At 47.1% G+C, this 21,184-nt stretch overlaps 1 protein-coding gene across 2 annotated transcripts in view; it reads right to left on the bottom strand.

The window, feature by feature from the left end:
* Positions 1-907: 907 nt before the first annotated feature.
* The window catches only part of ABL1 (ABL proto-oncogene 1, non-receptor tyrosine kinase), a 126,234-nt gene continuing 105,957 nt past the window's right edge, over positions 908-21,184 (bottom strand). For both annotated transcript variants that reach the window (XM_083485020.1, XM_083485021.1), the window contains exons 7-11: positions 15,808-15,992; positions 11,045-11,197; positions 9,474-9,563; positions 8,141-8,305; positions 908-6,033 (exon numbers count right to left, since the gene is read on the bottom strand). In XM_083485020.1, coding sequence (XP_083341146.1) covers positions 4,376-6,033; positions 8,141-8,305; positions 9,474-9,563; positions 11,045-11,197; positions 15,808-15,992 — 2,251 coding nt within the window. In that variant the 3' untranslated portion in view covers positions 908-4,375. The remainder of the gene's footprint in view (positions 6,034-8,140; positions 8,306-9,473; positions 9,564-11,044; positions 11,198-15,807; positions 15,993-21,184) is intronic.

Raw genomic sequence — 21,184 nt, 5'->3', positions numbered from 1 at the left:
GCATTTTCAGCATTTGTCAAAAGCTGTATAGCGAAGGTGGTGGACATACCATTGTGGGGAGCAAGTTGCACAGCTTAGGGGCTGCCACAAAGAAGACCCTCTCCTGGGATGCCACCACCCCAAATCTATGAAGGTGGTGAAGCTACCAAGAGGGCCCCTTCTCTGACGATTTTCAAGCCAGGGAAGGGACTGTAGAGAAAGAGGCAGTCTTTCAAATATTTGGGACCTAAGCTATTTAGGGCTTTAAACAATAGCGTGTGTCTGGAATTGGGCTTCGCTGGCAACCAAAACAGCAGAGATCTGAAGGGAACCCCAGCCAGCAATGTGGGTGCTGCATTTTGGACTAGTTGACGTTTCCATCTTCAAGGGTAGCCCCACAGAGAACGCACCACAACAATCAAGTCCAAAAGTTACCAGAGCATGGAGGACCATGGCCAAGTTATCCCTGTCCAATATAGCCTATTGTTCAAAGGCAGAGTTGCATTTGTTGCCACCCCTTCAGACACTTTTGCCTCTGGCCCTCCTCATCCCTGGAATTCTGCTCATGACAGAATGTGGTCCATGGCCTGAGGGGGGGTTCCCAACTCCTGAGAGATTCTTATGCTTGCCCCAGAATTAGATAGGTTACCAAAGCTCTAGCATTGCCCTTCTCGCTGATGCACTAGCTTTCTATGTGTGAGAATTTTTTTTCTGGGGAGGAGCTTCACCACATCTTGTGTGTGGACTTCTGAGCAGGTAGAAGGCTCCCCTCCCCAGAAATTCAGAGAGAAAAAAGTGCTGCTTCCATGCTGAATCCCACAATGAGGCTGTGCAGAATACCGTCAGGTGTTGAAGGGTGTCAACCTTCCTATCCATTTGAAACCGGAGAGAGTTTGACTTCATTTGACAGGGAAGAAAATGCTCCTCCTTTCTTTGACATCAATTTATTTAAAAAAAAAACCGCTAAGGAAGAAAAATCTGGAATTATTTAAAAAACAAACACAAAGCCAAAGATAGAGAGAGAAAGCCATTTACAGGGGGAGGGGAGGTATCCTCCAGCCCCCACCCCCGCATTCTGAACTGGACAATCATCAGCTGAGGGAGGAAAACTACAAAGTCCCGCAAGTATTATTGCGTGGGTGGGGGTGCAAAGAGAGACACAGCTATTCACATGTTGTAAAACGAAACAGACAGAAAGACCTACAAAACTGTGTGTAATATTGAGTTACAAACATATATCTATAGTGGCAACAAGAGATTATCCACAAAAACGAAATTGGTACCCTCTGGAAACAGTAGAGCCCAACAGGAAAAGAGAGATATCTTTTTCTGGGTGTGTATGTGAGTGTTTAGGGGTGCAAGTCTTTTTTGGTCTACTGTTTGTTTTTTGTCATGCACATCTGGGTCCACAAAGGCAGCCGGCAGTGGTGCATTTACATCCCCATATTTATTGTCATGTACAACCCCCCCCCCATGTTATGACTATGTTGCAAAGCGGTGTGCGAGTGGGTTTTGTGGGTGGAGTGGAGAGGAAAGAGTCTCAGAAATGTCACAGCGACATAACCAACATATAAAAAAGGAAATCGTAGCATCATAGAATTGGTAGGGTCATCTAGTCCAACCCTCTGCAATGCAGGAATCACAGCTAAAGAACCCTCAAAGGGGAAGGCAGCAATGTAATTTAAAAGTGGTTAGTGCTGAAGACACATAGAGAGGATAAGGACAACGCGAGGCAAAAGAAGAGAAGGAAGGGGCGAATGATAATCGGTTTTGGTTTCCTTGAGCCTCGCTGTTTAAAAAATCAAGTGGTGGTAAATTGCAGTTAACAGGGTGAAGTAGCATTGAGCTGATCAAAAAAACAATTTTTGCCAAGGGGACAGTAGGTGGGATTGAAACCTCCTGGGCAGTAAATGTGACAGTAGACTGGTGAGCAGGTGATGGGACAAGGCTTTGGGAAGCCAGCATTAGGGGAGCTAATCGCTTTGCAAAGGGGCAAGGGGCTAGCTATGCTCTTGGATTAGGAGAGTCTGTCAACAAATGTCTCATTGGATAAAACTGCTCCTGGCTCTTTGAACCCTCTGTGCAGATAGGATCAAATGCTCCCCTGTGTCTGTTTATCTAAGAACATAAGAGCCTGTTGGATCAGGCCAATGAGCCATCTTGACCAGAATCCTGTTCTCACAGTGGCTAACCAGATGCCCGCAGGAAACAGGCAAACAGAACATGATTTCAAAAGCACTCCCCTCTCAAGAGTTCTGGAAATCAGAAGCATTACTGCCTCCGACTATAGAAGCAGAGCACAGCCACCATGGCAAGTAGCCATCAATAGCCTTCTGCTCCCTGAATTTGTCCACTCCTCTTTTAAAGCCATCCAAGTCTATCTTATCTATATATCTATCTATTTAATTGAGGATGAGGGATCCTACAGAGACAAAGACAGCATGTGACATGCCTTCTTCCTGCACACTTCTTCCTGACATGCCTAGTTTGGCATCTGCAGGGAATTACCTTTTGCATTTAATCATCTAATCCCCTCTTGGCACTTGTTAGGAGCGGTGCTACTGTAAGATGAGCCTTTGTCAAGAGGGGTTTATGAACACAAAGGATTGCAGTTCATTTTCATTAAATCAAGAGTCAGTGGTTGTGTGCCCTTACAGACGTTATTGAACTACAACTTCCAAAGTCCCTGACAAGGGGCCAGGCATCCAATAAGAACTAGTTGCCAGTCCCTCATTGTTGGGCTCACATCTCACAGCTCCCATCCACACTGGACTGTTGGCCATGCTGGCCGCTGAGAACTGGGAGTTTCAACAGCATCCAGAAGGCCACAGGTTTCCCATCCATGCCCTGAACAAAGTACTTTGTAGTCCAAATATGAAAGCACAAAGTGAATCTACAGTGGGAATGGCTGAGCTTGTTTCAGGAAGGAAATTAGTGTGGGAGGATAAAATTCTCTTCTGCCTCTGGTTAAATACTGATAGTAAGCTCCACTTCTATGAAAATTAACAAATTTCTGAAAACCCACCAAAAGTGTTTCTTTGCAGGACAGTGCTACATATTTATTTTTTTTGAGGGGGAGAGATTTACAGCTCCCATTTTAATTTCTAGTCAGATGCTAGCAATTCACCACCAGCATACATTTTGGGAGGTACCTGCTTTAACTGATGCCCTGTTTGAATCATGCCATTTAGAAATAATTTGGCTAGGCTGTTTATTGGAGAGATGGGAATGCGGTGGTGGTGGTGGTTTTTCACCACCAGAACAGGTCTAAGGTAAGGTAAGGTAAGATAAAGGACCCCTTGACAGTGGATACAGGTAGTGCTGGGAACATGGGGGCAAAGGGACATAATAATTGCTCAGGTTCTCCTGGCAAGACAGGGCTTTTGCATCATTGCCAATCTCCTCCTCCCTCTGTCCCCTTCGCTAGCCAGTTCCAAACTGGAAAATACAGAGATCTGGTGCAGATGACAGGGAAGTGGAGAAGGGCAGGTATGGAATAAAACACCATACAGGGGAGAAGAGAAGGAAGGAACTTGAAGAGACCTCCTCCATACACCTTTTGGCTGGGAAAACTGGTCCAGGCAGCAGGGTCCATCAAGCACAGCCTCCAATGTACAGGTTGGTCCAAAAGAAATGAAACATTAAACAGGAATAAAAGGAAATGATGCCAGCCTCAATACTGTTCAGTCATTTCCCCTCAAGGCGAGAACTCCACAGATAAGAGGATTTCGAGACAGCAGGGAATCTGGGTTAGAAAAGGGAGAGGGGGAGAGGGAGAGAGATATGTGGATGGGTGGACCATCTCTCAATGAGTCTCTAGTTCAGGGGCTAGACTTGCAATGAACAGGCAGCTTTGTGCCCACACGATAGGATGGGGTAGTTCAAGGTGAGGCAGAGGGTTTTGAGAGCCCGTAAGGGTGACACAGAGGGAGGGAGGTAGAAGCCCTCAGAGGATCCTGTGTAACCCCTGGCTAAAATTGAGGAGAGCTGTTCTTGCACACTTTCTGTGTCTGTTTGTGTATTGACTTCTTTCCATCACAGGACTCCAGGTGGTGCACCTTTGTATCTCCTGGGAAGCCTCCTGTTCCGGCAGTGACCAGATCCAGACCTGCTTCACTTCAGTGAGCTTCATAGCCTCACACACCCCTTGAATTGTATTTCCTGGGACCCACTGGTTTCAGTTGGGTCAAGCGCAGAAGACATCACCCTGTGTTAGTTAATATGTGTGATGATTTTGGGGCTGTTTTGTTCTGCCCCAGGCCACAAAATGCCTTGGCCAGTCCCAACTGATGCCCTCCACCCCCACCCATGCCACCCCACCCCCAAGTCCTGCATCAGCACTCAGTTGTGCAGCAACCCATCATCTTCCCCAGTTACAGGTATCCAGTGGCTTCTGCTACCTCTGGACGATGTCACTAATTTCTTTCACAGAACTGAGCAACTTGCTAAAGTCCTGGGTGGCAGAGGGGCCCCCGGTGGCTGCAGTAGGGCAGATCTGGAGTTCCCGGAGGCTGTTCTCCAGCTTGTTGATGGCTTCCCGGAATGTGAACTTCCGCATCTGCTGAATGGAGTCCACATAGCTGACACAGAAAGTGTAGAGATTCTTGCCTGCCTCCAGGACGGCGCTGTGGCTCACCATCTGCTCAGAGTTCTTGCTGATGGCCGTCCGCAGAGCCTCAGAGCTCTCCAAGACCATCCCCTTGGTGACGGCACCACTGGCGATCTTCTCTGGGGGCTGGCGGGTCTTTCGCAGGGAGACACGAGTGGAGATGAGGGGGATGAAGGCCGTAGAGGGAGGCTGGTCAACACTTGGGGCAGATGAGGGAGAAGTAGTGGAGGAGGCGGAGGCTGCCATCAGCAGCAGTTTTGTGGCGGATGGGGGCTTTGGTACAGAGGAGATCGCAGGCTTTTTCATTCCCTCTGCTAACAGACTGGACTTGGGGGGCTCAATGCTCGAGGAGTCTGTGGCCTGAGTTGGCTGCTTGCCCTTTGGCATGGGTGTCTCCTCGTGTCCCGGGCTAAGACCCCCCTTGCTGCTTTTCCCTATGGAAAAAGATGAGGAGGAGACTGGAGGGGGCGGGGCTGGTTTCAACTTGGAGAGCTTCCCCTTGTCTTTCTCCGAAGGCTGTTTTGCCTTCCTCAGCCGGGGCTCTTCAGCAGCAGCTTTGCTGAGGAAGATGCCAGCTTTGGCAGAGGGGCTCTGCTCTGTTCCCAACCCACCTCCTAAGGCACTGGATTTCATGCCTTCCTCTTTGTGAGGAAGGCTGGCGGGAGGCACAAGCTGCTGCCTCCGGATAAGTTTTGGCGTCAGTGTGGGCGGGCTGGAACCCGGGCTGGACTCGGCATCTCTGAAGACGTCTTCAGGTGCCTCATCGCTCTTCTTGAGCAGCCGAGGAGGTGGGGTCACTGTCCCCCGGGTGACCACATCTGCCTTTGCCTCGTTGGCCCTCTTCCGAGGCAGGGCAGGCTTCTCACTCTTGTGCCCCCCAAAGGTGGACGAGTTGAACTGACGCCCTGTGGATTGCAGGTTCCGGGGCAGGGTGACCGACTTCCACTCTGTGTCCTTGGTCCCATGGGGCACACAGGAGGCCGAGCACGATCGCAGGAAGCGCTTGCTGGCAGAGTTCAAGCTGTTCTCTTCCTCACTGGCCCCTGGCCGGCTATTGGTGGCAGGGCCAGATTTTTTCCAGGGGTTGGGCGACAGCAACCCTGAGTTCCCAGACACAGTCCCATTGGTGACTCCAGCCTCGCTGATGGCACCTTGGAACCTGGCGCGGTCCTCGGCGTCTGCCAGCGCAGCCCCGTTGCTGCCCTCCTTGCCCTCTTCCTCACCCCCTCCCTTGCGGTCCAGATGGGCGTCCGCCTCCCGGAAGGAGCTGCTCCGCTTGGGCGGGGTGGGGGCCATCTTCTTCTTCTTCTTGATGAGGGCGCTGAAGAGGTTGGTCTTCTTGTCCTTCGGGAGCAAGCGGTCATCCTCATTCAAGCCCCCGTCTGCAGGGCCCCTCTCCTTCCGCAGCAGCAAGGGGGACACTGCTGGCTCGTGGTCCGCGGGGTCTGCAGAGCAGGAAAAATAGAAAGTCAAGAATTAGACAGCACTTGCTTAACCGGCAAACCAATCTCCTCGCCTTATGGGCCTGTCTGGAGGTTGATTTGAAATGTGGCAGGCATAAGTTACACTGCTATAATAATAAGACCTGGTATTTATTCTAAGCTCTCAAAGTGCTTCACATGAATTATGTCAGTAACTCTTATTAGGTACAGCAGCATGATTATCCCGCGCCATGCTGCAGATTTGTTTGGCGGGGGGCGGGCAGAGAGCAGCTTATCTAAGGACACCAAATGACTTCTCAGCTCGTTCTCTTAAGTAGCTACTTTTAAAGATTTACTACTGTGAGACGTAGTGACGACCACTGATTTTAAGAGTGGATCAGGCACGTTCATGGAGGAATGGGAAGGTTTATTTATCAGCAGCTGTTAGCCATGATAGTTAGGTGCAGCCTCTCTGTTCAGAGGCAGTTTATCTGAGAGCTGCTGGGAAGCAACATGCCAGTGCCCTTGCGTCGTGCACATGGTCAGAGGCATCTGGTTATCTGATGCTGGAATAGAGGATGGTGGACGTTTGGAGTCTGAAGAACCAGCATGGCCCTTCTTAAGTTCTCATTCCAGTAACTTGCAAGAGAAATCTCTGGGCTGTAGGCCAATTTGAATAGGCTTTCTAGAGCTGGGTGGCCATTTGTGTGCAGCTGCCTCTTAATCTCAAGTGTCAAACTGCAAACTTAGCTCAGCAATACAGCACCTGCTATGTATGTGGAAAGTCTCAGGTTCAATCCTGGCAGTGTCTCCAGGTAGGGCTAGGAAATACCAGCTGCCTCAAACCCTGGAGAGCCACTGCCGGTCACTGTAGACCATACTGAGCATGATGGAACAATGTTCTGTGTATAAGGCAGCTTCCTATGCCCCTATTTAATTCAGAACCACAAGGAATGGAATCTTTCTTTATCATTAAGACATGGAACCACAGATCAGTGGTAAGGCACCTGCTTCATATGCAGGAGGTCCCAGGTTCAATTCCCAGTTAGGACTGGGAAATACACTTGTGATCAACCAGATGCCCTATGGGAAGCCCACAAGCAAGATCTCAGCATACCAGCGTCACCAGGGACACTTAGGATTCCAAACAACTGGCACCAGGGGGCATAGTACCTCCAAGAGCGAAGGCAGACCATCCTTGCTGGAACAGACCAGCAGCCCATCCAACCCCAGAAGCAGGGCTGTAAGGCCCATGCCATTGCCTCACCAGCAAATGGTACTTCCAGGTAGATTTCTCTTAGACCTGGAGGATCTTTCCCAAATACCACAGCTAATAAGAACACAAAGAGCCTGGCTGGTGGATCAGGGTAAAGGGGGGCTAATTTAGTGGAGCAGCCGGAGACTGTAAGTGACCCTCCTCCATAGCAGCTGGATTTCACTGGCAGAGGGAGGCCTGGCCAGATTGCTTGAGAGCACACCTGGGCTCAATCTACTAGGGTAGTAGGAGCTATATCAAGGCCTGGTCCAATGGGGGCAGGGGCACCCCCAGCAGCAGCAGCAGCAGCTTCAGAGGTAAGCAAGGGCAAGGGCTACCTCCTTAACACCACCTCTCTGGGGATGGCCTTGCCCTCATTGTTTAAGATGTTTTAAATTAACTGATTTAGAACTTGGATGTATTTTTAATTTGAGTGTCACCCACCGTTGGAATCATTTTTTTTAAACTCCTGTTTTTAACTTTGTCTGTTGTCAATAATTTTAATCTTTGCTTAATGTTATTTGTGCCAAAGTGCTTAGGAGTTTCATGTACAATCAAGTGGCATATAAATTTTGTTAATTTGTTTAACTATTATTTTTTTAAAAAATATATATGTTAAAATCCAGATTGTGCCCTGGTCTGGTATGAGCATACATCTCAAAAAATCCTCATAATGCTACCCAAAACAACCACATCCATATTTTATCTCTTTCTCATAAACACACACACATCAAATTTAGGAAGGAGCAACCCCAATGGTCATTGGAGTCCTGACCCAGCTGTTTTGTGTGCTGCAGGCTGCCTCAAGCCTCTTCAAGGTGCCTCAGGTGTCCTGGAGCCACCTTGAGTCCTCTTGCTACCAGAGCTAGGACATACCGCATTCCCCTGGTCCTTTGGTGGATCCCGCCTCCAAGCTCTCATTGGCTTCTTTGCATTCAGCTCCTCTTCTGGATGTCCTTGTCTTTGTTGGCAGTTCTGGAGCTTGTAGTAAGGTGCTCACTACGCTTCTCATTCCTTTCTTCCCCAACTCTTTCTCCACCTCTGGAAAACACAAGGATGGGGTGGGGAGCAGGGGGAGAGAGAGCAAAGAGTCAACAGGCACTAACCAGAGTTAGCAACTGACAGAAATTAAGCCTTTACTGCAGTGCAGGCCATTCTATTAGGACAAGTGAGGCACCACCCCACCAACCCCAGCCTTCCTTGAAACCAGCTCAGGGGGCAGCCCTGCCCATCAGCTTCCTTATCAGGTCTTGCTGCTTCCCCTTGTAAAACTAAGCAGGGAGAAGGAGGATGGGGACAAAAATACAAGTTGGGATTCAGCTAGGCTGGTAAAGGAAAAGCGATTTATATGTGTTGTATATGCAATATAACTGTGCCACCAGATGGTGATGTGGAGTTCTGGTTTTCTCTACCTGTTTTCCCTGTTTAAATTTACAACACTTTAAACGGAAAAGCTTCTTTGATGTGTCCAGATCCAGCCTTGGTTGGCTCTGCTTCCTAGATGCATGTGGTGGGGAGGGAAAGCTCTAGGGCAGTGTTTTTCAACTTGTGGGTCCCCAGATGTTGTTGGACTGCAATTCCCATCATTCCTAGCCAGCACGACCAGTGGTCAGGGATGATGGGAGTTGTTGTCTAACAACATCTGGGGACCCACAGGTTGAGAACCGCTGCTCTAGGGGGTTAATGGGGGGAATGGCAAGGGGTTGGAGAGCTGAGACAGTTGGGGACACAGTGCCTAGTATCTCTGTGTGCGTGTTTGTGTTGGCTACTAGTCCATTTTGGGTGCTAGTCTTGAGTTTCTTTTAAAATTGTTTTTATTAAATATTTTCTTGGGTTACAAAAGTATCTACATAGACTCTATTTTCAGATGGGGGGAAGTAAAATTAGATTCTTTTACTTAGTGTATATGTGAGGTTTTTATGTCAGCATCACTTGGGTAGATTCTTTCTATTCATTTATTAGTTTTCATTGGTGCTGAGAAAGAACATGGTTGGTTGCCTTCAGCTGACTGCAGTGGGTTTTGTCTGCCTGAGTTTCTGGACCCAGAACTGTTGGTGGCCCCCTACCCTGACTTATCAAAAGAATATTTCCACTACATCTCCAAAAATAAAATAAAATGCATGGGGTTATGCAGATGAAGCAATCATGCAGAAAACAAAGCACTTATCTCGCCTCCCACAGAGCGGGAATTATCCGTGATGGCACCTACCATCAGAAATGCTGGATTCCTGAAACATAGTTTCAAACGCTTGGTGGATTTCTGCAAAGGAAGGCCTATCGGATGGGCTCCACTGCCAGCCTGAAAAGTAGGAAAGGAAGGGCGGAATGTTAGCGTTTTGTGAAATACCTTCAACACATGTGCAAACCCACTCTCTCTACCATGCAGTTTCTTCCCATTCTCACAAGTTAAGAACTCTTTGGGAGGAGTAGCCAAACTCCCTGATGGGTGAGAAGGTGCACTTCCTTGAGTTCTCCCTCCTAGCCATAAGGGTGAAGCGATAGGGGCTATCAGCCTAACCTACCTAACAGGGTCACTGTAAGAATTAAATGAGGACCTGGGAGACTGGGGTTCAAAGGTGACCTTGGGCTAGGCAACATCTCTCGGCCTAACCTATGCCACAGATTACCGTATTTTTCGTCCCACAGGACGCTCCGTCCCATAGGACGCACCTAGTTTTTTTGGGGGGAAATAAAGGAATTCCCCCCCCTTTATTCCCCCCCCCAAAGCAGGTCGGGGAAACCGAACCAGGTCGAGGAACAGCGGGATGGCGGCGCTGCGCCTCCCTGCTGTCCCCCGAGCTTGTGGGGCTGGCCGATATCTGCCCGGCGCGAAGGGTGCGCTGCTTCAGGGCGTCCCGCCCGCCGGGCGGCAGGCTGCTATCCGCAGTGTGGGGAGCCCTGTGGGGAACTCCTGCAAGGCTCCCCACGCTGCGGATGTCTGCCCGGCGTGGGGGGCGCTCTGCTTCAGGGCGCCCCGCCCGCCGGGCGGCAGGCTGCTATCTGCAGCGTGGGGAACCCTGCGGGGAACTCCTGCAAGGCTCCCCACGCTGCGGATGTCTGCCCGGCGCGGGGGGCGCTCTGCTTCAGGGCGCCCCTCGCGCCAGGCTGCTATCCGCAGCCTAGACATCCCTGCGGGACCTCCCGCAGGGCTGCCTAGGCTGTGGATGTGTTCCCGAAGCACCGGGCACTCTACTTTCAGGGCGCCCGACGCTCCGGGAAGCAGGCTGCTATCCGCAGCCTAGACAGCCCTACGGGACCTCCCACAGGGCTGCCTAGGCTGCGGATATCTTCCTGAAGCCTGGAGGGTGAGAGGGGTCGGTGCGCACCGACTCCTCTCGCTCTCCAAGCTTCAGCAAAAGCCTGCATTTGCCCCATAGGACGCACCCAGATTTCCCCTTCATTTTTGGAGGGGAAAAAGTGCGTCCTATAGGGCGAAAAATACGGTACGTTCTGCAGATTAAATGAGGAGTGGGGGGCAGACCATGTACACCACCTTGAGCTCCTTGGAAAAAAAGGTGGAATGTAAATGCGATAAATAAAATAAACAAGAACATAATGAGTGTAACTAAAGCCAGCTGAAACAATGCAATGCTTTCATCTTCAGTTGGAATAACAATTAACTCACATTTCTCAAGCGGACACCTGGGCCTGTCATCTATCAGCTTGTTCTTACAAGGGTCAATAAGGGCAGAAGACCAGGTGAAGAGCGGCTCCCTGCTTCTCTGTGACTGCAGCCGACCCCAGCAACCCACAGAGATGTAGAAGTAAGTAAAACCTTACATGCTCTCATGAGCTCATAGACTTTCTCCGGACAGCCCTCAGGTCGTTCCATTCGGTAGTCCTTCTCCAGGAGCTCATAGACCTGAGAGAGGTCGATCCCAGGGTAGGGAGACATCCCATACGTTGCGATTTCCCAAAGCAAGACACCAAAGGCTACAGGGGAAGAGGAAGTCTGTAAGACATTTTCAATGTACTGATACTTTAAATGGGAGCTTATGACAAAGGTGGGGAACACATATAAACAACAACAACAGGTTGTATCTACCTTCTGTTCAGAATAGGCCCACTGAAATTAATGGACCCAAATTAGTCCCATCAGTTTCAAAGGGTCTACTCTAAGTAGGATTGACATTCAGGAGATAAAGCCCAGTGTGATTTTAAGGCATGTATCCTTGTAGCCAATTCTACTCAAAGCAGACCCATGTGGTGTAGTAGTTAAGAGTGTCAGACTAGGACCAGGATTCAAATCCCCACTTAACCATGTAGTTCACTGGGTGTGACCTTGGGCCAGTCTCTGCCTCTTAGCCACATCTACCTCCCAGGGTTGTTGTGGTGATTAAATGGGGCAGAAGAACCATGTGTGCCACCTTGAGCTCACTGGAGAGAAAGGTGGGATATAAATGCAATAAAAATAATTATTAGTCACATCCATCAATTTCAATGGGTCTACGTTAAGTAGGATTGATGTTTGGGGGGGAACCAATGTAATTTTAAGACACATACAGGTATAGCCAACTAAATTCTACTTCAAGCAGACCCACTGAAATGAGTTATGCCCAACAATTTCAATGGGTCTACTCTGAGTTAGGGCTAACATGGGATACCGCACGTAATTTTAACATGCAATTATATTGTGTTGAACTATTGTTTTTATTCATTCATTCATTCATTCATTAAATTTCTTTTAATGCCAAGGGAAAAAAAGAAGCATTGCCTCAAAAAATACGGGGACTAGAGCTATGGTGTGTGTTTCACACTTAGCTTGTCTGTTAATCATGCAATGCACATACCCAAACCAGGTTCGTGCACGGCAAGGAAAAGCCTAGGAGAAGAAACCACCAGGGCTAGTTAAACCAAAACAAATCTCTCCAAAATGATTGCTGAGGTAAAGAGGCCATCTAAACTATCCCTGGGTTGGAGTTAATAAGCAAAAGAAAGGGGCATCCAAAGCATATTCAAATGTGTAAAACTGCTGATTTTGTATATATTTTGATGCGTTTTAAGTCAATCTGATTTATGATGTTTGATTTTACTGATGCTTTTAATGAATAGTTCACATATAATTGTATGTAAATTGCTCAGAGGGTTGTTGTCATTGTCAATAGATTGTTATATAAACCTCAATTGAGATACTTTGCTCGCAGAGCATCTCTGCCCAAATCTTTGGCACCCTCCAGGTAAAGGGTCCTCTGGGGAAAGGTGAAGATTATCCGCTGGTGGTAACACAGAGGCAGGCTGCTTCACTGGAGGCCACAGTCTCATGGCATGCCACAGAGGCCCCATCTGTGTTGACGTTCTGCCGGCTCCTGAAGACACACCATTTTTGGTGAACTGAACTTATAATTTTATTGTCTTTTTTCTTTATTCTTTATTTATTCGTTTATTTTTCTTTATTTTTTAACCAACAACCAAAACCCAAACAGTGAAACCCCCCAGGCGGCCGATACATTGAGTATACATAATCAATAATAACATATTCAAATCAACCATATGTACAGTTCTATATACATTAACATTTCTCCCTCCACAAGGAAGAGTTTTAACTTATTGTTTTAACTTATTTTTCAAAAAAAACAACCTGTTGTGCTTTGTAATTCCATGGTTTGTTGAATACTTTAATTAAGGGTGTTTTAATGCCACTGTGGATCTCTTAGCGTATATTTTAACTATATGCTGATTTTATAGTAAACTGCTTTAGAAGTCATTTTGCGATACAAGTGATATATAGATTAATTTAATTAATAATAATAATAATAATAATAATAATAATAATTCTTTTGAGGAGGGACCATCACTCAGCAGCAACTCCTTTACATGCAGACTCTCAGCATCTCCGATCAAAGAGAGGATAGGTTACCGGGGGGCGGGGGGAGTCTTTTCTCTTATTACAACCCTGGAGCACCACTGACATCACTGGAGTCATAGGGACAGACTAGTCTGAGCTGGTATTTATTTTTATTTATTTTCTCAATTTTCGTCCCATCCCCCCTCCCTGTTTCCTTCCTGTGAGTGTGCTAGAAGAAACACACCACTGAAATAATGAAAGCCTATGGAAGCTGCCTCTGAAACAGAGGAGGTTGCCTGGTGCATCTCTGTGTGATTTGCTGCCCTGACACAGTGTCTGCAATGGGTGGGTCCCTCTGTCACACCTTTGCCCCTGCTGTGATTGGAGTGTTCTCCATATCCTGGGGCAAAAATGCTGCAGAATTATTCACACTTGGGTGAGGCTGCCCAATGCTACTTTGCAGGAGTCCCCACTCCAGGCTTGCCTACTCCCAACTGATTTTAATGCAACATGTAAATTTGTTCCCCAGAGGTGGGAGAGCCGTGAGCAAAACACGCTCTGGTAGTTCCCCGCTCTGGGCAGCTCACATTCCATGCCGAACGGCTGCGGAGACGTTAAGGAAGAGTAACAAGCCTCTTCATCAATCCAGACAAGTCTCATGAGATAAGACAGGGCAGAATTAGCCTAATTTTCAATTTACTAGCTTGTCTCCAGTGCGAACGCTTCAAGTTCCTTCAAGTCCTGTTAAAGGCACAATTAAGAGACGTCAGGGCGGATTAATTGAAACCTCCTTTCCTATTGAGATGCTTCTTCTTCTCTGGGAATCAAATAGCTCTCCTTCACCTTCTCTAACCCACTCCAAAAAAGCCCTCTGACCTCCTTTCTCGCTTCTATCCTAAGAGCATGAAAAGAACCTGGCTGCTGGATCAGGCCAAAAGGGGCCCATCTAGTCCTGTGTTCTGTTCCCTCAGTGGCCAAACAGATGCCCCAAAGGGAAGTCTGCAAGCAGCACAACAGTGCTCTTCCCACCTGTGATTCCCAGCAAATGCTATTCAGAGGCATACTTCCTCCAAGAATGGAAGTAAAACACAAGTAAAGTGAATCTGACCACTGGTCCACCTAGTGCAGTCTTGTCTACACTGACAGGCAGCTACTCTCCAGGGGTTTCAGAGAGTGTACATTTCCAGCCCTAGCCAGAGATGCTGAGAATTGAAGCTGGGACCTTCTGCATGCAAAGCAAATGTTCGGTCACTGAGCTACAGTCCTTCTCCTAGAAACAAAGCAAGATTCCAGTCCTCATAGTTCTAAATAAAAGGCCAATTTAAGCAGGAACATAGGATGCTGCATTATACTGATCGTTGTTTCATCCATCTCAGTTCTATCTACACAGACAGGCAGTGGCTCTCCAGGGTTTCAGGCAGGGGATATTCCCAGCTTCACTTGGAGATACCATTGGGGACTGAACCTGTGAACATCTGCATGCAAGATAGATGCTCTGCCACTGAGCTATGGCTTTGTCCCAAAGGAAGGATAATGTGATACATGTACCAGTAATCAGGTTGGTTTGCTTAAAGATGGGAGACTGAACGAAATCCTCAAGCATTGCAACTCACCTAGGAAATGAAAGCTGTGTACACACCATAGATTTGTAGCACATTTTCCTCCTCAAAGAATTATGGGAACTGAAGTTTACCCAGCCTCTTTGACAAACTACACTTCCCAGGATTCTTTGGTGCTGGGGGGTGGGGATATGTTCCAAATGTGCTTTAAAGGTACTTGAGATTCCCCTAGGCAAGGCAGAGCCTCTTGTCATCAGCTCAGGAACCTGTATGTAATTACTTCAGCCACCCCTCTCTCTCTTAACATGAAGGGAAGGCCACTGCCGTCTTGTGTATTGAGAGGTGTCACAACGCATTACATGGGAGACAACCAGGGACTGTTCTAGTCCAGCCATTTCTTTTGTTAACAGCTCGGTCCTCCAGCACTTGGGAGATTGAGGAGAAAATGTGATGTTAAAAAAACAACAATCCACAGCCTCCACAAATGCAGGCATATTATCCACCTTGGAAAACTGGATTTTTCTACAGCTATGATGGGAGTCCAGGCAGTTTTGAAATCAGTGGCTGATATCACTGCAGTTTTGAAAGGTTCAGCCTGTCATCTTGATTCAAAATGGTTTCTGGTAGCATCCAAGCACAAACAAAGACCTGTTCCCTTGATCTCAGAAACCATCATGCAAAAATTGGTTACAATCAACGTAGTTACCCCATCCACATCCAGTAATTCTCTCCACATCCAACTCCTGAGTCCAAGTGCCCTGAACTGTCTGTCAGAACCAGTGTTCTTCACCCTTGGGGGGGGGGTCCACGGATGTTGCTAGACTACACCTCCCATCATCCCTGACCGTTGGCTAAGCCTGCTGAGGATGATGGGCACTGTAGTCCAACAACATTTAGATCCCAAACTGTCTCTCACCAATATTAAAAACGCTTATCCATTCACTGTTGGCCACCATGAGAACAGGATGTTGAGCCAGATGGGCCATTAGCCTGATCCAGCAGGGCTCTTCTGTTCTTCCTGTTCACTCTCACTATTCCGAGCACACTCTCCCCCGACTCCCAACCTAATGCTTCCCTCAGTTTACCTAATATGCATGTACCACATATCACTTTATTAATCTAAAATTATTATATATACACAAACACAATATTATTTACATGTACAACAGAACACCACAGGCACGCTACACAGCTCTTACCCCAGACGTCAGATTTGATGGAGAACTTGTTGTAGGCGAGACTTTCTGGCGCAGTCCACTTGATGGGGAACTTGGCGCCGGCGTGAGCTGTGTAGGTGTCACCTGTCATCAGCCGGCTCAAACCAAAATCGGCCACCTTCACCAGGTGGTTCTCCCCAACGAGGCAGTTCCGGGCAGCCAGGTCCCTGTGGCAGCAGTGATGGGAGATGGGCTATGAAATCTCTCTCTAGATTTCACCGCAGATAACAACTTCTGTTCCATTATGCGCTCACTGCTTTTCATTAAGAGTCAGTTCAACGCAACCAGAGGCTGCTCCATCAAATTTACACAAGCACGTTTCAACTGTTGATGCTGACAGAGTTGGAAGGGACCACGAGGGTCATCTAGTCCAGCACCCTGCAATGCAGGGTTTTTTTGCCAAACGTGGGGCTCGAAACCACGACCCTGAGGGGAAGAGTCTTATGCTCTACCAACTGAATGTAAGAGTGGGATGGCAGTGATAGCTGTGGCTTCTTTGCTGCCATCTAAAATTTGGTGGTGGTGGCTGTTTGCTGCAGGGAGCTTCAAATATTCCCACTGTACCCCACTGGCAAAATCAGGGATATGCCTCAGGGATGCGGAACCTCTGGCCTGCCAGGGAGCCCAGTTTGGCCCACAAGGCCATTTCTCTGCAAAAGCACACCCAACTGTCCATCAGCTGATGTCACTGGGTGACACCAAGAATGGGTGGGAGGGGTTCAATCCTGCTGTGTGCAACTTCCCTGGCAAAGCAGACCCCCGCGGCCAACAGGATTGAACTCTCTGCTCACCACTTGGTCACTGCTCCAGGTTTACCTTCTCCCAGCTGATTTGCCTCCTCTCAACCAACGGCTCTGATGCTAGCAGAGAACTGAGACTTTTTAAAGCTTCCTTTTGAAGGGACACCAGACTAAGCAACCTCGAGGAAAGTATTTTCCCCAGCAGAGGTCAAGAATAAAAGGAGATCTAGAACAGTCATTTTCAAACAGTGTTCCGCAACTCCTGTACTTCCTCTGAAGCTCATTAGGACTCCCTCAGTGAGAGGGAAGGGGGGAAAATCAATAAAGGCAGACGATTTATTTATTTGGATTTATACCCTGCCCTTACAATGTATCATCAGGGTGACTTATAAACTACAGAGCCTGAGGAAATTTTAAAAGGTCTTTGCACAATATCTGTTTCTGGGCCCACTTTGAAGTGTTGGTTTTACACTTTGCACCATTTAGAATGTTGATTTTTTTGTACGCTTTACAACCTTTTAGAATGTGGATTTTTTTGGGGGGGTGGGGGAGTTATTGGGTTACTGCTTTTGGTTTGATTTTCTATGTTGTGGTCTTGTTGTGAACCTGAGACCTCCGGGTACAGTGCGGTGTATGTTGAAATAATAATAATAATAATAATAATAATAATAATAATAATAATAATAATAATAATTTAAAAACCAGTTTGGGACTACCTACACGATAGAGTGCCTTTCTCTAAGACCAAAACTTTGAAGAACACCTTGGCTCCAAATGCCACTGTTGAATGAAATGAGGCAGGTAACTACCAAGGACAGGGCCTTCTTAGAAGTGCCCCCAGGGCTATGCCATAGATTGAACCTTGAACCTTCTGCATGAAAAGCAGATGCTCTATCACTGAGCAATAGATGCTCCCGAGGAACATAGGAAGTTGCCTTGTTATCCTGCATCAGACCACTGGTTCATCTAGCTCTGTATAGCCCACCCTGGCTGGCAGTTTCTCTCCAGGGTTTCAGGTATGGGACCGTCCCAGCAATATCTGGAGGTGCCACTGGGGCTTGAAGCTGGGACCTTCTGCATGCAAAGTAGATGCTCTGTACCTGAGAAATTGGTCATTCTCTAAAAATAAAAAAAGATTCTAATTTTCATGATTCTGGAAAAAGAGGTTTAAACTAGAAGCTGGTTTGAATCAGCTTATAGGTACATCTATCTCAGTATTGTCAATGCTCTCCAGGAGTTCAGGAGGGGATATTCCCAGCTCTATCTAGAGACGCCACTGAGGGTTGAAGCTGGGACCTTCTGCATACAAAGCAGATGTTCTGCCATTAAGCTACAACCCTTCACCAATCATTTTAATTGGGCGAAGGAGCTGAATTTATTGGTAACACACATCCACCTGGTGATGAAAAAGCAAACATTACAACAGTGGTTCTCAAAGTGGGCAGGATTACCTGGGGGCCCTAAGAAGCAAGGGGGTAGCAGGAGGGTGTAAATGGAGGTGTTAATGATTATCAGACTTTGAAAAGCTGGCTTTACAGAATCAAGTGCATTCATTTTGTTGAATTAAACTGAGCAGTTGTAACTGAACAAATGTGCAGTTAATGATTACTGTTCTGAACTTTTTTGTGTTATTATCTTCCTTGGTGGGTCATGAAAACTGCTATTCTGAATAATGATTTGTACAGGGCAGGGTAAGGTATGGGGCACTAGGGATTAGTTTGTGGAACCAAGGGGGCGGTGGCCTGAAAAGGTTTAGGAGCCACTGCATCAGGAGTTTGTGGAGGGGGGAGTAAGTAACAACCTCAATGAAGGGTGTAGAAGCCATAACACACAAGAGAGAGTGGAGGAATTGTTTCCATGCAAATTTTCATCTCCTTCATAAAACAATGGAAGAGAGTTCACCTCAAAAAGTATACCATAGAGCTGGAAGTTTCAGAAAATAGAACCAAATTGACCAAAAGGGTAGAGTGACTCCTTTATGAAAAAAGGTTGCAGTGTTGGAAGCTTTTTAGTTTAGAGAAAAGGCAAGGAAGAGGTGACATGATGGAAGCTTATTAAATTATGTGTGGCGTGGAGACTGTGGGTAGAGGGTCCTAATACTTGGACTCATGGTCATCCAATGAAGCTGAATGTTGGTGGATTCAGGACATTTAGAGACTTCCGGGTTGACGCGATCTGGAAATGGCGGATTCCCTCCGAGCTCCGGAGGGAACCGGCTCCACTGAGGATGGGTCTTTGCCGCGCCGGCGACGCGGGGACCCTTAAAAACCGCAGGCGCGGAAGCCTGCGGACTGAAGACTCGGCGGGTGCCTTAAGCGCCCCCCCTGATTCGCAAAGAGCCTTTTTAAAGGCTGCGGAGGGGATACGGGGGTGGCGTGGCACTGAGAGTCGATCGCTACCTCGGTGGAGCGAAGCCGCGAGCCATGACCGGAGAGCGCTGACTTCCTTCCTTGAAAATTTGGACCGAAAGAATCACCCGTGAGTAAGACGGATTGGGACTTTATAAAAATTTTACCTTCAATTGGAGACGACCGGGGGGTGTGCTAAAAGGAAGTCCGCACCCCCCCCCCTTGCAGACCATCTAAGCAACGACACAAGAGATAAGCTGGAGAGCCTACCCTTGGCGGGGTGAGTTAAAAAGGACACTAACTTTCAAGATTTTACTAAAGGAAATTTTGTGCAGGAGAGTGGAGTTTTGGAAACCTTCCTTTTGTTTTAAACAACCCCCCCTCCCGGGCTCGGGAACGTCCTGCCTTTGTGCCTGCGTTAGAGCTGCGGAGTTTGACAGCTGTCAAAGCTGCCAAACGGGCGGTTTAAAGCGAGAAATTGCCATTTAAGATTCCTATGGACTAAGACGAGTTATAATTGAGCTGAAACTGTTGGAAACAAAGTAATAATAATCAGTTAAAGGATTGTTGGTGAAAAGGCAAATAAGTAACCAGATTCCCCCTAGGGGGAACTCTGTGAAACTACAATGGATACAATGGCTGTGGAAGGAAAGTTACTAGTGGAAATCGAAAGGATGTTTCAATTGGTGGGAATCTTACAGGAGCAGAGCTTGGCCATGAACAAACAACTTGAGACTATGACCTTGGGAACAGGCAACTCTGCTCTTTGTATTGAGGACCTTAATGAGAAAGAATCCACAGCTGATTGGGAAACAATATCTACAGAGCTGGAAGAGACTAAACAACAAGAAAAAGAAGAAGTAATCCTGGGAAGCAACAACCAAAAGTTGACATCTGTGGAATACAAGCAAGGAGACGCGGGGAACATATCCACCACAAGTCTGCGAGAGATACAGAAGAAGAAGGAGGAGGCCCCAAGACAAAATGGAGTACAGGAATTTAAAATAAAGAAATATGATTGGGGCCTCCGTTTGGACTTAGACTTGGAAGAGATAGACTTTGTGGAAATACTTCAGCAGCTACCTTTGAATCTTCTTGTCGGAAGAGGACATACTTTGATGGTGAAAGAACTTTTCCCAGATCTGACGACTGCTATAAAGGACTACCAACAGGACAGGCGGAGAGGAACGGAAATAGATTTGAAAGCCTCGGACGTGAGGAACCCAGGCTGAGAACTTCGAATTTGGATTCTTATTGGGAAGGGACAAAAACCGGGGATGGGAGGGAGGGAAGAAGAGACTCTTAAAAACTCTCAAGATTTTTAGGTTTGGTTAAGATGACTCTTAATTAAGATAAAATGAAAATCGATGGAAGAGAACTTAAGTCCAACTTATGAAAATTAATTTTTATTATAAAAAAGGAAATAAGATGAATAAGATTGTTAAGAGGAGAAATATCAACTTGCTGACATAATCTTGAAACTGGGATGCATGAGGGGGGGTGGGGGGAAGTCAGGGAACAAGGTTATGAAATGGGGATTTGCTGATTTTATACATGTTTTTGTCTTTTGTTTTTTCTTTGTGTATGTTTTGTCTTTATAAAAGCAGAAAACCAAATAAAAATTTTATAAAAAAAAAAAAAGATTCAGGACATTTAAAATAAAAAAGAAAAAAATTCCTTCCACTAGCACCTTAAAGACCAACTAAGTTAGTTCTTGGTATGAGCTTTCGTGTGCATGCACACGAAAGCTCATACCAAGAACTAACTTAGTTGGTCTTTAAGGTGCTAGTGGAAGGAATTTTTTTTTATTTTGACTATGGCAGACCAACACGGCTACCTATCTGTAACTGTATTTAAAAGAAAGTCATTCTTTGTGCAGCATGTATTTGACTGTGGAACTCAGTGCCACAAGAGGGGATTACCGTATATCCATCAACTTAGATGGCTTTAAAGCAGACAAAACCAAGGAGGAGGATAAGGCTATCAAGGGTTACTAGCCATAACAACTCTGTCTCCAAAGTCAGAGGCAGCAATGGTTCTGAATACCAGTTGCTGGAAACCACAGGAGGGGAAAGCTGCTCTTGTGCTTAGGTCCTGCTTGAAGGTCTACCACTAGGGTATCTGGGTGGCTACTGTGAAAACAGGATGCTGGATTAGATGGGCCATTGGCCTGATCCAGCACGGCTCTTCATATGTTCGATGAGGCTGAATAAATTGTTTCCACCCATCGCCACGCTAAATTGGAAATCAATCCAACTGTGCAACTCTTTC

The sequence above is a fragment of the Podarcis liolepis genome, assembly GCF_965112155.1.
Source record: "Podarcis liolepis genome assembly, chromosome: Z".
In the NCBI taxonomy this organism is placed as follows: Eukaryota; Metazoa; Chordata; class Lepidosauria; order Squamata; family Lacertidae; genus Podarcis; species Podarcis liolepis.
Note: the sequence above shows the minus strand (reverse complement) of the source record. Positions and strands in the feature narration are given on the sequence as shown.